The sequence below is a fragment of the Falco punctatus genome (genome assembly GCF_963210335.1).
Source record: "Falco punctatus genome assembly, chromosome: 9".
Taxonomy (NCBI): Eukaryota; Metazoa; Chordata; class Aves; order Falconiformes; family Falconidae; genus Falco; species Falco punctatus.
In genome coordinates, this window is record NC_137589.1 from 15,760,509 (window position 1) to 15,773,455 (window position 12,947).

At 39.8% G+C, this 12,947-nt stretch overlaps 1 protein-coding gene across 7 annotated transcripts in view; it reads right to left on the reverse strand.

Moving 5' to 3' along the window:
- ANK3 (ankyrin 3) overlaps positions 1–12,947 on the reverse strand; it is a 381,110-nt gene that overhangs the window by 122,890 nt on the left and 245,273 nt on the right. For all 7 annotated transcript variants that reach the window (XM_080402708.1, XM_080402712.1, XM_080402710.1 and 4 more), the window contains one exon: positions 1,430–1,528. In XM_080402708.1, the coding sequence (XP_080258834.1) occupies positions 1,430–1,528 (99 nt within the window). The remainder of the gene's footprint in view (positions 1–1,429; positions 1,529–12,947) is intronic.

The following is a 12,947-nucleotide window of genomic DNA, read 5'->3' on the forward strand; positions in this document are numbered from 1 at the left end:
GTAAAGAATAAGCTGGACTCACTCAAACTATTTAAAGTAGTGGTTCCTAACGTTTTGGCTGCAGTGGGCCATATAAATACTTACAGAGAAGAGCAAGTAGTTCCTTGCCATGTCCCTTTTTCCCTGCTCTAACCAAATACACATCTATCATGTCACCAACATGTGACCCTCCCCACCACATGGTAGGCTAATGCCCCTCAGGCTGGCAGCCCCCATGTAGCACATAAGAGGCTGCTATTTCAGTCCAGAAATTACACCCACTGCTCAAGGTATCCATGAAAAGTCATCTCTTCCATATTCCTCAATGAGAAAAACCAGAAACATTTTACAAAGAAATCATGAGTGACTTCTAAAGGTAAAATAGAAGTACTAAAGAAAAACATGTGGAGAGAATGAAGAGATGACAAAATACATTGACCCAGTTTCTGAATTTGCCACAGAAATAAAAAATACCAATGTGCTCAACAAGCACTGCAGGAAATCTCAGAGGCTGCTGAAACACTGAAAAAACAAACAGAAACCTGCAGATACAGTAATAATTGCAGAAAAAAATATTCTTAAGTTATTTCTTTGCTTTTCTTAGAATGATTCTGGTGGAAATTATATGGAATAATTAAAAATGGAAGATGATAAGCTAATACTGCAAGAGAATGACAATTGTCAAAGAAGTTACAGGCGCAGCTCCTGAAGGGTTACCTCACGTGCACAGGAGTGTGTTGCAAAGACTGCCCTGACAGCCCACAGCACCACTAGGTCTAGATTTACTTCCAAACATTTAACTTTTTCCTTCTCTTTTTGCCACTGTATAAGTAAAAAAAAATATCTCTAAACTAGTTTGATTGGGTTTTAGCTACTGCAATCAACTATAACCATATGTATCGAGCTTCTAAGTCACTCAGTGGACAGAATTGCCAGCCTGATGGAAACCATCGCTATGCCCAGCACATTTGCTGGCAAATCCAAACCAGAGCTAAGCACCCAGTCAGATGGAGGCTGAGCTGCATGAGGCTCAGCAGCAGCAGCATTCTCTGTGACACTGCCCTGTGGATAATGAAAGGCAAACACACACTCCAGTTCAAAGTTATTCTTTTAGCATTCAAATTCTGAAATATCTGGATTGAATTCTTGTCTTTTAGTGTTTTCCTGTACATTCACTTCTACCCCCAAGCAGCTAGAAGCAGCTCCTAACGAAGTGCTCTACAGAAAACATGGAAAATTGTTGGTTCTGATCTTTGCTGTACATGGTGTTTCACACACTGTTTTGAGATGTAAAATGTTAGCACCCTATTGCAACCATTTTATAAAAAAGAAATGCAGTGCAGCTATGGTAGCCTGCCAGGAAGATGAGTGATTTAAGCTGTACAGCAACTAACAGGTCAGAGGCAAGAATTCCACACAGTCATTCACAGCATTCACACTTAAAGCTTACCCTTGTTTTGGCATCAATTTTAGCTCCTCGATCAAGTAGGAGTTTGACCATATTTGCATTTCCCCTCTTTGATGCAACATGCAACGGCGTGATATCATTCTGTGGAAGAAAAAAAAACATCAAAGTAAATATCCATATACCTTTCTTTCATGAACTCCATGATCGTCTTGCTCACAGAATGAATTATGCCCAATTTGCTGAAGTGTAACACAGTTTTGTTTCCCTAGGAGAATGAAAGTGAAGGGAAGCTCTATTTATCCATACATGTGAATTACCAGCCTGGTACCTCTACACATATATTATGAAGACAATGCAGTTGTGGTTGGAGTTACAAGATGAAATGATTGTGCCTCAGTTCTCAGTTTTTGTATAAGCATTAAATTATGCAACTTTACTGAGTAAACTCTAGCAATTTAATTCAGTTATGGCTGTTTCTAGGCATATAATCATAAGGATTCATACCTCACAACCTCATCAGCCTTGTAGAAGCCATGGAAAATAAATGAAACCATTACATCTGTGGGTCTAATTCAAAAGCAACAAGATGCCAATATTTATTTCAGAACACCATCAGCAAATGCTGAGCCAAAAGCCTTGTAAGCACCTTTGTTTCAATTATATCACTGATTTCACCTACCAAACTTGTTCCTCTAATTGTCGTAATACTGTACTTCAAGTGAGACTGTAAATATGTATATGTGCTTCCCTAAGTGGTGCCTGGCAGGCCAGCAGCATGCAGCAACGCTGCACATCGAGGACAGTTACATAACCAATGTGTGCGCACACAAACACACTTCTTTAACAAGATGTAGCTAGGATGTTTCTTCATGCTCTGATGAGTCCTTTATCTTGTGGTGTATGAAGGCCACATCCTGTACATATTCGATCATATGGAGCCAAGTAAAAATAAAAGGATTTAAATAGAGCATGCAGCTACTGCACAAAGGCAAATAGAATTTTAAAGGAAATGTTTGTGTGTGTTCAGGGACAGCACAAACAGCTGGCTGCATAAAACCAGCTTCCCTGTGACCAAGCAGTAAGCAGTAAATTTTAGCGAGCATGTGTCCTACAGCTGATTGAATCAGTGAGGCACCCCGGCCTCAAAGAGCTGGTGAGTGGTACAAGTGTTTTACCTGGGCAACAGACCGTTTAACAGTTTTCTCAAAACTGCAGGTGAGTGGAAAGAAAACCAGCAGTGAAAAAAGATCCTATCTCAGATGTGACAAGCTGACTCACAGCTTAATAATAATGCTGAGCACCTAATCCAGCATGCTACATTTTCATTTACACAAAATTTCACTATGAAGCTAACTCACAACTACTAGAAAGTACCAATTAATAATATCACAGAAGTAAAATACATTTAGCAAGATGAAATGATAAAGCTTCTTTCTCCAATATTAATGATCATTACAGCCCCAAAGCAACTACTGTTCCAGAGTGGCTTCTCGTTTCTTTAAAACACCGAAAACAAAATAATGTTTAGCACAGTAAACAAAAAAAACATGCTATGCCTACTCCTTCCAGGGATGTAAAATTGTGTGCTCACTTAACTTGTAATATGTGACTTGATTTGGAAAAAAAAAAAAAAAAAAAAAAAAAAAGAATTAATTCTATTTGACGGGGAGTTGACATTGGATATAATATGGGGTCAGTATGTTACTGTATCAGCCACAAATAGGACAGAAAAAGATAGGAGAAAAACAATTTGAAAGGGAGATACTTTCTTCTTTTCCTCTCTTCCCAGGAGGAAAGATGTTGCTTAGGTCACAGGGAGAGATAGATGACTTCTCGTTTCCTGAGAAAAAACAGTAGAGGAAACAACTTTCCTGTCTTCAAGTAAAGGGTACTGCAGGTAATTTAGACTGAAGGACCACCTTTTTCCACTTGCTGGGATTGATAGACAAAGGGGTTAACTCAGTCTGATAGACCTTAGTACCCTGTTAATATGTCAAAATAATTTAGTATTAATTAGTATTAGTAATAAATTAGTATTAAAAATTTACTGTATCATAGAGAGAAATGCATTTTCTAAGCATCAATAAAGAAATGGCGGAGGAAGGGAGCATATTACAAAAGGTAGGACAAATATATATTACAAGTCTGGATCTCATTTATCTTGACACCAAGCTAAATCAATCTAGTGCAGCATAGGGAAGGGTATAAGCATACAAGAATGTGCATTTTGGATCTAACTATTTCCCAGTCCAATTGTTCAATGCTCCTGCTGCCTTAAATGGAGGAGGTGATTCTAGAGTAGATGGATGAGTGCTGGCAGATACACACCTCAACTCCAAAACAGATAACATCCACTAAGCAGTTAAGATTTAGGTCACACTGTTTGCTTGCAGGGGGCGGGGAATTTAAAATACCCACTTTCATGTTCAAAAAGAAGTCCTGTTCAAATGACCTTTATATCTCTGGTTAGTAGTGAATCTAACAGGACAGTGCAGTTCTCTCTCAGCTTCTGACAGGGGTGAACACCCTGGCTGGGAGTGAGGGGAAACTCTACAGCATCAATACAGACCGCTCACTTTTGCAAGCTGGAGAGCTAGTAATTCATCTTTCCCCCATTTGATCAGCTGTCTTTAAGAAAAACATGAAGTTAATGTCTGTAGGATCTTGAAGCCTTGAGTTACATTTGATTGAAAATAGGCAGCAGATTCACATTAGGAAGAGATGGATGGATAAAGGATGTGATCACTTTAGACACAGCTCATTGGGAAAAACAACTAGACCCAGACACCCTGAAATAATGAAATGAACAGGAAAAATAAAGCAAACTAAATTCTATATGCCCAGTGAAATATCTGTCCTTATGGATGTTCGAACTCGGCTCCTCTTTCCTGGATAAAGAGCACTGCAGCACTCACTCTCTGCGAAGGAGGATGCAGTTTTCATTGTACTCTACTAACCTATTCAGATAGTTCATAAAAAGAATTAAGAGACAAAGAAGAAAAAGTGTATTTAACCTTTTTCAGCCCTAACAGCTTTGGAAAACACTGTGGGGAAACAAAGGGGAAAAAAGAGAGGGGGCAAGTCTCTGTTCAGAATTTAATTTTGCCCTGTAGCTATATGAGTTTTTATTGGTAGTGAACAATATGAAGTAATAATTATGTTGGCTGAGAGCTCGGACTTCATGCAGATGAAGAGATGCATTATGTGAATGCTTGAATAATTACATGCTGAAGTTTAGGGCAAGCAACCTGTCTTTGGTCAATACTGTGCTGTGCCAAGGCTTGAAGAATTATACCCAGATGTATCACGCATATGGCCCCTTCCCATCTCTCACGTGACAATTAAGAATGTGAGCTAAGTGAATACATCTCAGACATCATCATCCTTAATGTTTCTGATGAGTAAACATAAACCAAGCAACTCAAAACCAAGTTGTTTGTACTTGAGATAAGAAACTAGAGATAAAAAAAGCTTCATAATATGTACTGCTTGGGTATAGGTTAATGACACTAAAACTGCGGTATCAGCAAACAATATAGCCACCAAATGTAAAGTTCTGATTTCTTCAGTAAATCAACAGCATCTGCTGTCTTTTCAGTCTATTTTTATCTGTTTGATCTTCTAAAAATTTATCCCTTTGTTCTTAAAATAGAATAGTAAATCAGGAAAATTTTGAAGATGTTTGCTTGCAGTAATAACGCTGAAATGCCTTCAAAAAGTTGCCATTAAAAGATGTGGTTCAGATCTAGAATGTCTGTTGGAGCGCTTCTTGGTCTCACTGTTGAACTATCACATTCTGGGTAATGTCTCAGGTACCCCTCGACACCGAGATCCAACATTTAGTTCAACTTCAGAGTTAACAAATTCTACAGGGAATACGAAACGTAACTTGTGAGAATAGCAATCTAAACCTATGTAATAAATGCTCATAGGATTAGCAGCTAGCACATAGCCTTTCCTCTCCCCCTTGGCAGATTTCCTGTGGTATGTGACTTGAAATACTCCGAACCTGTATATAGCTCAAAGTGCGACAGATCAGATGCATGCAATTTTTTTCTATACCTCACAACATTGTGGATGGCTGTTTTCCCTTTATTTCTATCCATTGCCTATGCCTTCCTTCATAGCCTCACAACATCCAAAAACACAAAAGGTGAAAAGTGACCTGCTTTTACATTCAGTGGCTTTTGCTTCTGCCTGATCAGAGGAAACGCTAAGCCCTTTCAGCTGCAGTTCTTTATCTACAGCTTCACAAGAAAATTCAAAAATCTTTTGAGTTATCCTGTGCTGAGCAATTAGGCGCCTACATCTCTCATCTGAAATGAGATCAGCTCCCCTCTGACACATGGCATTACCCATCACAGTTCACCACAGTAGTCAGAATTACTCCTTACTATTACACATTGGCAACACAAATGGTTAGGAAGTCAGAAAAAAAAGGAAAAACTTAAAATTGACAGAATGGAAACACAGTACATCTTTTAAGTGTTATTTTAATGCATTTAGCAAATGAAGAATTCCTGCTGGTTTCTGGTATGCTATGCTGTCCTGTGGGGTTGCCTCTTTCTCCCATCAGTCTGAGTTTACAACCATAAAGATGCTAATAATAAATATGAAAAGTAAATGTTTGCACTTACAGTACCATATTGGGCTCTAAAGTGTACCTTTCAAGAAAGGGTAAACCTTTCCTAGTCATGTGCCACATTGTTTTAGATACAGAGTGACCAGCAGATCATGTAGGAACTGTGAAGACTCACTGGCAGGATCATGGGGATCTGATGTTTCTCCTTGCTACTTCCACCTCTGAGCTCTCCTCCCAGCCCCCCAGTGGAGTTTTAATCCGAAAAAAATCACTTCTTAATCTTTGATTATTTTTTTTAAAGTTTCTTACCAAAATGTTCACATTAGCTTGGAATTTAGTAAGATAGTTCTCAGTTCTCAGCTGAGAGCAGACTCTGGGGAGAGCTTAATATTGACAAAGGATGTGTGAATAAAACACAAGCTGAAAATAGCCAGACTGCTAAAGCAAAAATTTCCTATACAGCCTGGAAAATCCCTCCATGATTAGGGGTTCTTAAAGAAAGAACAGCATAATGTTGGTTGTTGGTTGTCATATACTAGAACTGTCATCAACAACACTGCATGGATATTACTATTACCAGTTCCTGGAGGTATGGGATGGTTGCACTGTGCTTCTGAAGATTATCATATGCAATATGCAACTATATCAATATTTTGTCTATAGAAACACTCAATATTCTCTCCATCTGTGTTTTTCTGCAGTTCAGAATTGGAGCTACAACACAGCAGGACCCCTGCAGAGAAAAGTCTTATATTCTAGTAGCAGTTACTGGGATCAAAGACTTGTATAGTACTTTCAGAAATCAGAGAAAGTATAGGTACAAACACACAATCAGATGCTTTCCAGGAAACCTTACAACACTGCTTAATTTTTCAGCTTTTTTCTCCTCTACTTAATAAGTCTTATATTGTGCTGATTTAGTTCTTGTATGCTTATATTCTTGTATTTCTTCTGGCTTGAGAGGTATAAAATGAATCCTGGAAGAAAAGAGTATAGCAAGGAGCTGTTATGACAAACTACCACTAGGGAAATAAAAAGATGTTTTTCTCTTATGTTACTGTCACTTACGTACTGCCTGCTCTTTTTGATGGGCTAATGGTGTTCTGCTCCTCAGCCTCAGGGTCATCATTAATGCATGTTGTCCTTACACCACCCTCTCAAAATTACCAAATCTTTTCTCAACCTTCCAGTAAGCAAACTTTCTGCAGGCAAAGCCCACTCCCAGTGGAAATGCGATCTCCTCTAGAATGAGTGCTGTGTACCAGGAAGGCTGTTCACAGGGCTGGATGCGGTTTTACGGCACAGTGACTACCTCCTGTTTCCTTTGACAAGAAAGAGATGGGCAGAGGTCATCTTCATGTAGAGGATTCCCTTGCTGCCTGGACCTTCTGACTTGCTCAAGTACAAAGTGGATGTGGGGGTCACCGACGTTTCTTCCAGGTGTTGCTCTGGAAGCTGCAGAGAACAATTTCTTTCTTCCTTTCAAACCGTTGTGCTCCTCAGAGATGGGTGGGTGTATCTTCAGAGGCACTTCCTCACCTGGGCTAGACAGATCTTTCCACTAGAAGCTAATATTAGACAGAAGAATGATATCTGAACACTCTGGGAACACCCAAAAAATAACTTTTCCCTAACTATAATTCCCAGAAAATACAGTTTATTCAAAGCACCTTCCTAACCTCCCTGATCTGCATAGCAGCCTTGGAGAAATGCTGATTTGCACTTTCTTGTTGCTGAATTAGCACAGGGTGGTCTGGACATACATTTCTATCGCAGCTGGCTGGGAACTGCAGCAGATAAAATTGCTTGCCCTCCCTGCGCACTGCTCCTGGGGATGCCCAAGCAAGGCCTGAACAGGAAAGGGTAGGCAATCTGCATGGGTCTGATTTATAGCAAAAGAGCTTTCACGCACAGGATACCATAGGGATGATCAGACTCCTAAGGAAACTGGTTTATCATTTCTTCCAGTGTCTGTTACTTGCTTTAGCATCTAATTGGATACACCTTTCCAGCCCCTAGGTATCAAAGTGCAAGGCAGTCTGGAGCAAAACTGAAGGGAGAAGCAGAGAACAAGAAATTCCTCTGTGACTTGTCCTTTTTCTCCAGCATTCCACCCACCCTCAGGCTGAAGATGACCTGATTCTGGTAAAGAAAGTCAAACCCATGGCATGAAGCCCCTGCAACAGTGTCCAGCTCTAGAAGCATCAGCTGGGATGCAGGCAGAGCAGTTTTCACTGTGCATACAGTCACTGTATGCCAACAACAGATCTCCTGGATTGAAAGCCTGGAACGGGAGAGCCCACTTGGTGAATTTCACATCTACATACTAATCACTAGATTGGCAGTTTCAGAAGATAGGAAGTAGATATCAAAATTATTAAAACTCAGATAGAGTTTGATTCAAAGGTATGAGTGGCTGATGAACAATATTTTTTCTTAAAATAACAGCAATTACTTTTTCCTGTTGAAAAAAATGACACAATAGATTGACTTAAAAGGTCTTTGACCCTCCTTCATTTTGTAACTAGGATTTATCTGCACCTCTCCAACATCAGGTGCCATTGCCAGCTAAGCGAATGGTGCCTGGAACTGTTGCAATCCTTCAAAGCCCAGGTAGCAACTGCACTTATGTGTTAATCTGGCCAAGAGAGAAGACTGACTTCACCCTCAGTTACCCTTTATTCTCTTCCTCCATTTCTTTAGCCCATATATGATTGCCTCCCAGTTAAGCAAGAGAGAAATATGGTGATGCAATGAAGGGATTTCTTTAGCTTTGAACGATTTGAGAAGTGCAGCCACACACACAAAAGTGTACTACAGAAAAAAGGGTGATAAATAGACACACAAAGCCTGTTACTTCTACAATGCATACCCTGCCAGTAATTGTGAAAGGTTTATTGCTGAGTCTAAGCCCAAGAAGTCAAGCAATTTGGAATATTTTTCTTTCATTACAAAATGACAAATATCCACCCCAATCAGGAGGTCTTGTTTCACTTGGACTGAGGGTATGAAGGTTCTTGGAGCTGTCTCCCTGTAAAGAGGTAGAATCAGGGGCATCACAAGCTGATTTACTGAAATGTTCTCTACCCATACACAGGGAACTTCCCATGTTGTACCATCTTCCCCTCACTTGCAGCAAGGCTAGAGAAGAAAGCACAGATACAGAAATGCTAATGCAGCTTAATGGAAGAGCTGATATGAAATCAGTCACTGAGCTGGAAGAATGCAAACCAAAAGCAGGCACATTTCCAACCCTCCTGGCCTCTATGGTCAGCAGGTACAAAGGCCTGCAGGCACTGTAACACCTGTAAAAGCTCCTGGAGCTATGCCTATTTTTCTTAGATACAGTAGAAGAAGGGAACAAGGGAGTATATGACAGCTGAGAGGCAGGCAGGTGTATACCAGTGGGGGTGAAGGGAGCAGCTGCTACTACACATCACTGGGGACATCATTTACTTACAGTACAGCACCACTGCTCACCTTCTGTCCACACACTAAGAGACATCATCAAGCTCATTTCTTTCCCTGCCTTCATTGCTGGAACTCCTTTCTTCCCTTGGGCATCTCAGAAATGTGTTGAAAACACAGCAGCTGAAGAGATCTCCTCTGCCATGAGTCTGTCCTCCTTTTTCTTACATCCTTTCACCAACTCATCTTTTCACCACACTTGCCCTTGTACTTAAGGCTCAGAGCATTGCCTTCATCCTACATCCATTCACATTTTCTCCACCCTTTCCCACATTCACTACATTGATGGTGGGAGCTGGCTATTTATTCTGCCCTTCACACATTTGCCTTCATGTTGCCCCATCCACACAAGCATCTTCTGTTGCCATAATCCTCTGCGCTTGTTCAAATCTCTCCCCGGGATACTTGCCTAAATAGTTTAAACATAAATTGAGAGATAGACAAGTAGTGTTGATTCATATTTAACAAGAACAAAGGAAAAATAAAGTACATTTGACAACCCCATCCTACAGTTCACTCTTTCTACTTCTGAAGGCTAAAGTATATACACATAGTATGATTTTAGTTGGGTTACAGCCCTTCCATATCTTTGCTCTGTAGCTTGTCTTAGATTGTCAACAACTCAAATAAGGGCCCTTCCCCCCGAGTGGAGACAGCACGTCATGGATACTGATTACAGAAATTAAAACAAGAGGCAATAAGGTGGCAGTAGGCAGGCTGCACCCATGGGTACCTCTACCTCTTTTGCAGTTTGAGTGATCAAGGATCAAGCAAGGGCTTGGTGTTACCTGGTGCTGATAATTGTACTTTACACTCAACTTACACGGGTGGTCTGTTTGCCTACAAATTCACTGCTCTACTAGACTCTAACTCATCTTTCTGTGAAGCATTTTCATTACCCACAGTCTGATAAACACTAAAGAACAAAATTCAACTCCATATTACTGTTATTTATGCTACGATTCCTTCTGTCACAGCTACTTTATCTAGATTTGCAACCACCATACAGCAGAGATGTGCTCTCTGGATGCCCCACCCAGCTATCACAAGCACAAACAAGCCGTTCGGTGCTCTGAGTCACAGCATCAGCCCGCTGCTCTTTCGGGCTGATGTCATTGCATCTGCACTTCCCCAGCTATATGAGCAGTTTGCCTCTCTCTAATGATGACAACTAATGGAGAGAGAACTTGGAATGTCCAGATCTTGAAGAGAAGGGGAAGATGGCCTCATTATTTTATATGTGCTCCTCATTGGTGCTCTTAACCCTGAACAGAGCTGCTGAAGGCCAAGATTTATTATTTTATTAAAACAAGCACAGGCAGATGATATTTAGTGGTACTTATACCAAACACTGCTAATTGCTAACTTACTAGTATTACTAATCCCTAATCTTGTTTCTGAATGGGAAAGAATTGACTCAAGACCCCATTCATCTTCCTTGCTCATGTGATTAGAGCCTGTCAAATACTGAATGCTAAAGCCTATGACTGGTTGAAATGCCTTAATGATCCAATTCGGTCAGTTTAAGGACTTGGGAATAAGAGGTCAACATTATCAGTAAGAGCAAAGCACGCATAGTCGGAAGCTTCCCAGAAACCTTTAACCCCCAAGCCTACTCTTAGCTTGTGAACTTCATCTGGGTCTAACCTGGGACCTCTCTCTTGCCAATAGCATGAAATACATTTAGGGATTAGTGTGATTTGGAAAACATCATTTGTGGGGGATATATGAGAGCTGACCCTTATGTTTTCATACTCAGTTATCAGCTTGACCCAACATCTGCTCGTGCTCCTCACCAGCATCAGCAGGTATTGGATCACGCCTTGTAACAGGGTCTTTTAGCTTTGGTTTGATTTATCTTCATTAATAAATCACTGAATGATGCTGTGTCGAATGAATAGTGTCCAGCACCAACACTTTTCACCTGCACTCCTACTTATATTTTAAGAAAGACATTCTGGGTCTGTCTTTATTCAAAATTTCTATTCCCACACTATTATACCCTCCCTCAACTCCCCTTATTAATCACATACAATCTCTAAAAAAGAACTGTTCGGGGTTTGGGGGGCTTTTAAATGTGAGAACTCCTGTAAGTAAAAGAGTAGTTTCTATGCTAAATAAACACAGTGTTATTTTATTGTTTTCATGGGTTTGCAATGCTTATCACTTTGCTGCATGTAACTATTTTTCTTAACTATAGAAGCATTGAAGTTTTTAGATATACAAACTATCTGAAATGAAAATACTACAATTTGCTTTTGTTATGTGGCAAATGCTCTAAGCAGTAGTATAGTACTTTTCCTCTTGTAAAAGACAATACATGATCAAAATCTCTGAAAAGGAGCTGCTGAATAATCCATGCCACATAATTCCCCTCATAAATATCCTGAATACATGTTGGGGTTTTATTTATTTTTCTCCTTTAATTGAAATATTGCTCCAGAATATTGGTACTTACATTTAATACTATTTAGCAAACAGTTATTAATTAAATAACAACAATTATCAATACTTAATATTAAATATCTAAATTTCTAGACAACATTTATTCATGGCCAGTTTATACCTATTTACTCTTAAGTCAGCATTTGCCTTCAGTTTGAATGCCTCCTGCTCTCTTGAGTTTCTCTCCCTACTATCCTAGGGACCACTACCACATCTCCTCCCTGGCTTTGTTTTGGTAATATGTGGTGAGCCAAATTCTTGCACAGACTGAGTTTGTTTTGTTTCATTTTGGTGGGGTTTTTTGTTGTTTTATTTTGTTTAGTTGGTTGGTTGGGGGTGTGTGTGGTTTTTTTTCAGTCTGTATCAGAAATACATTGGAATAACCTGAAATCAAATTTATTTTTCTGGGCTTTATTTTCTTTTAAACCATATCACACACACAAGCCAGTGAACAACTAACACAGACAGTTCCTTCTCTTTCTTGGTTGGTAGATTGTTGGAGAAACCAACAGGAGAAATATGTGTTTTCTCTAGCCAAGAGTTTGATCGGTTCTCAACTACAAATTTCAAGGTGTTTCCTTGTTCTGTTGCATGCTTTCTGTAATGACAACCATTCCTGGCTGTGTGTCAGCAGAAATTCCGTAGGCATCATCTTATTCATACAGCCCAAGCCATTACTGAAGAAGATAATGAACAAATGAATTTTTAAGAACTTCAGTAGGAAGTTCTAGTTCCAGCATTTTCCAACACTAATCTTATTTGGAATGTTAGCCCCTTTTCTATCTAAATCTATGTTCCTAGTCACTCTCCTTGCTTTCCCTTCTTTTCCCTTCTTAAAGCGTTGCATATTCTTACAGCACCTATTCAGCTTTCTGCCCATGTCCTCTCTACCCTACCATTCTCTAGCCCTCCATCCTGGCTCATTAAATTTTGTGTTACCTCTGCATTTGCCTTTCTTTTGTCTCTGGTCTCATGCCTGGCACAACCTCTTTCCTTGCCCTTCATATATTGCTGTATCCCTGCCCGTATACGTTTCTTTGTTTTCCTACTCTTCCAACTATATAT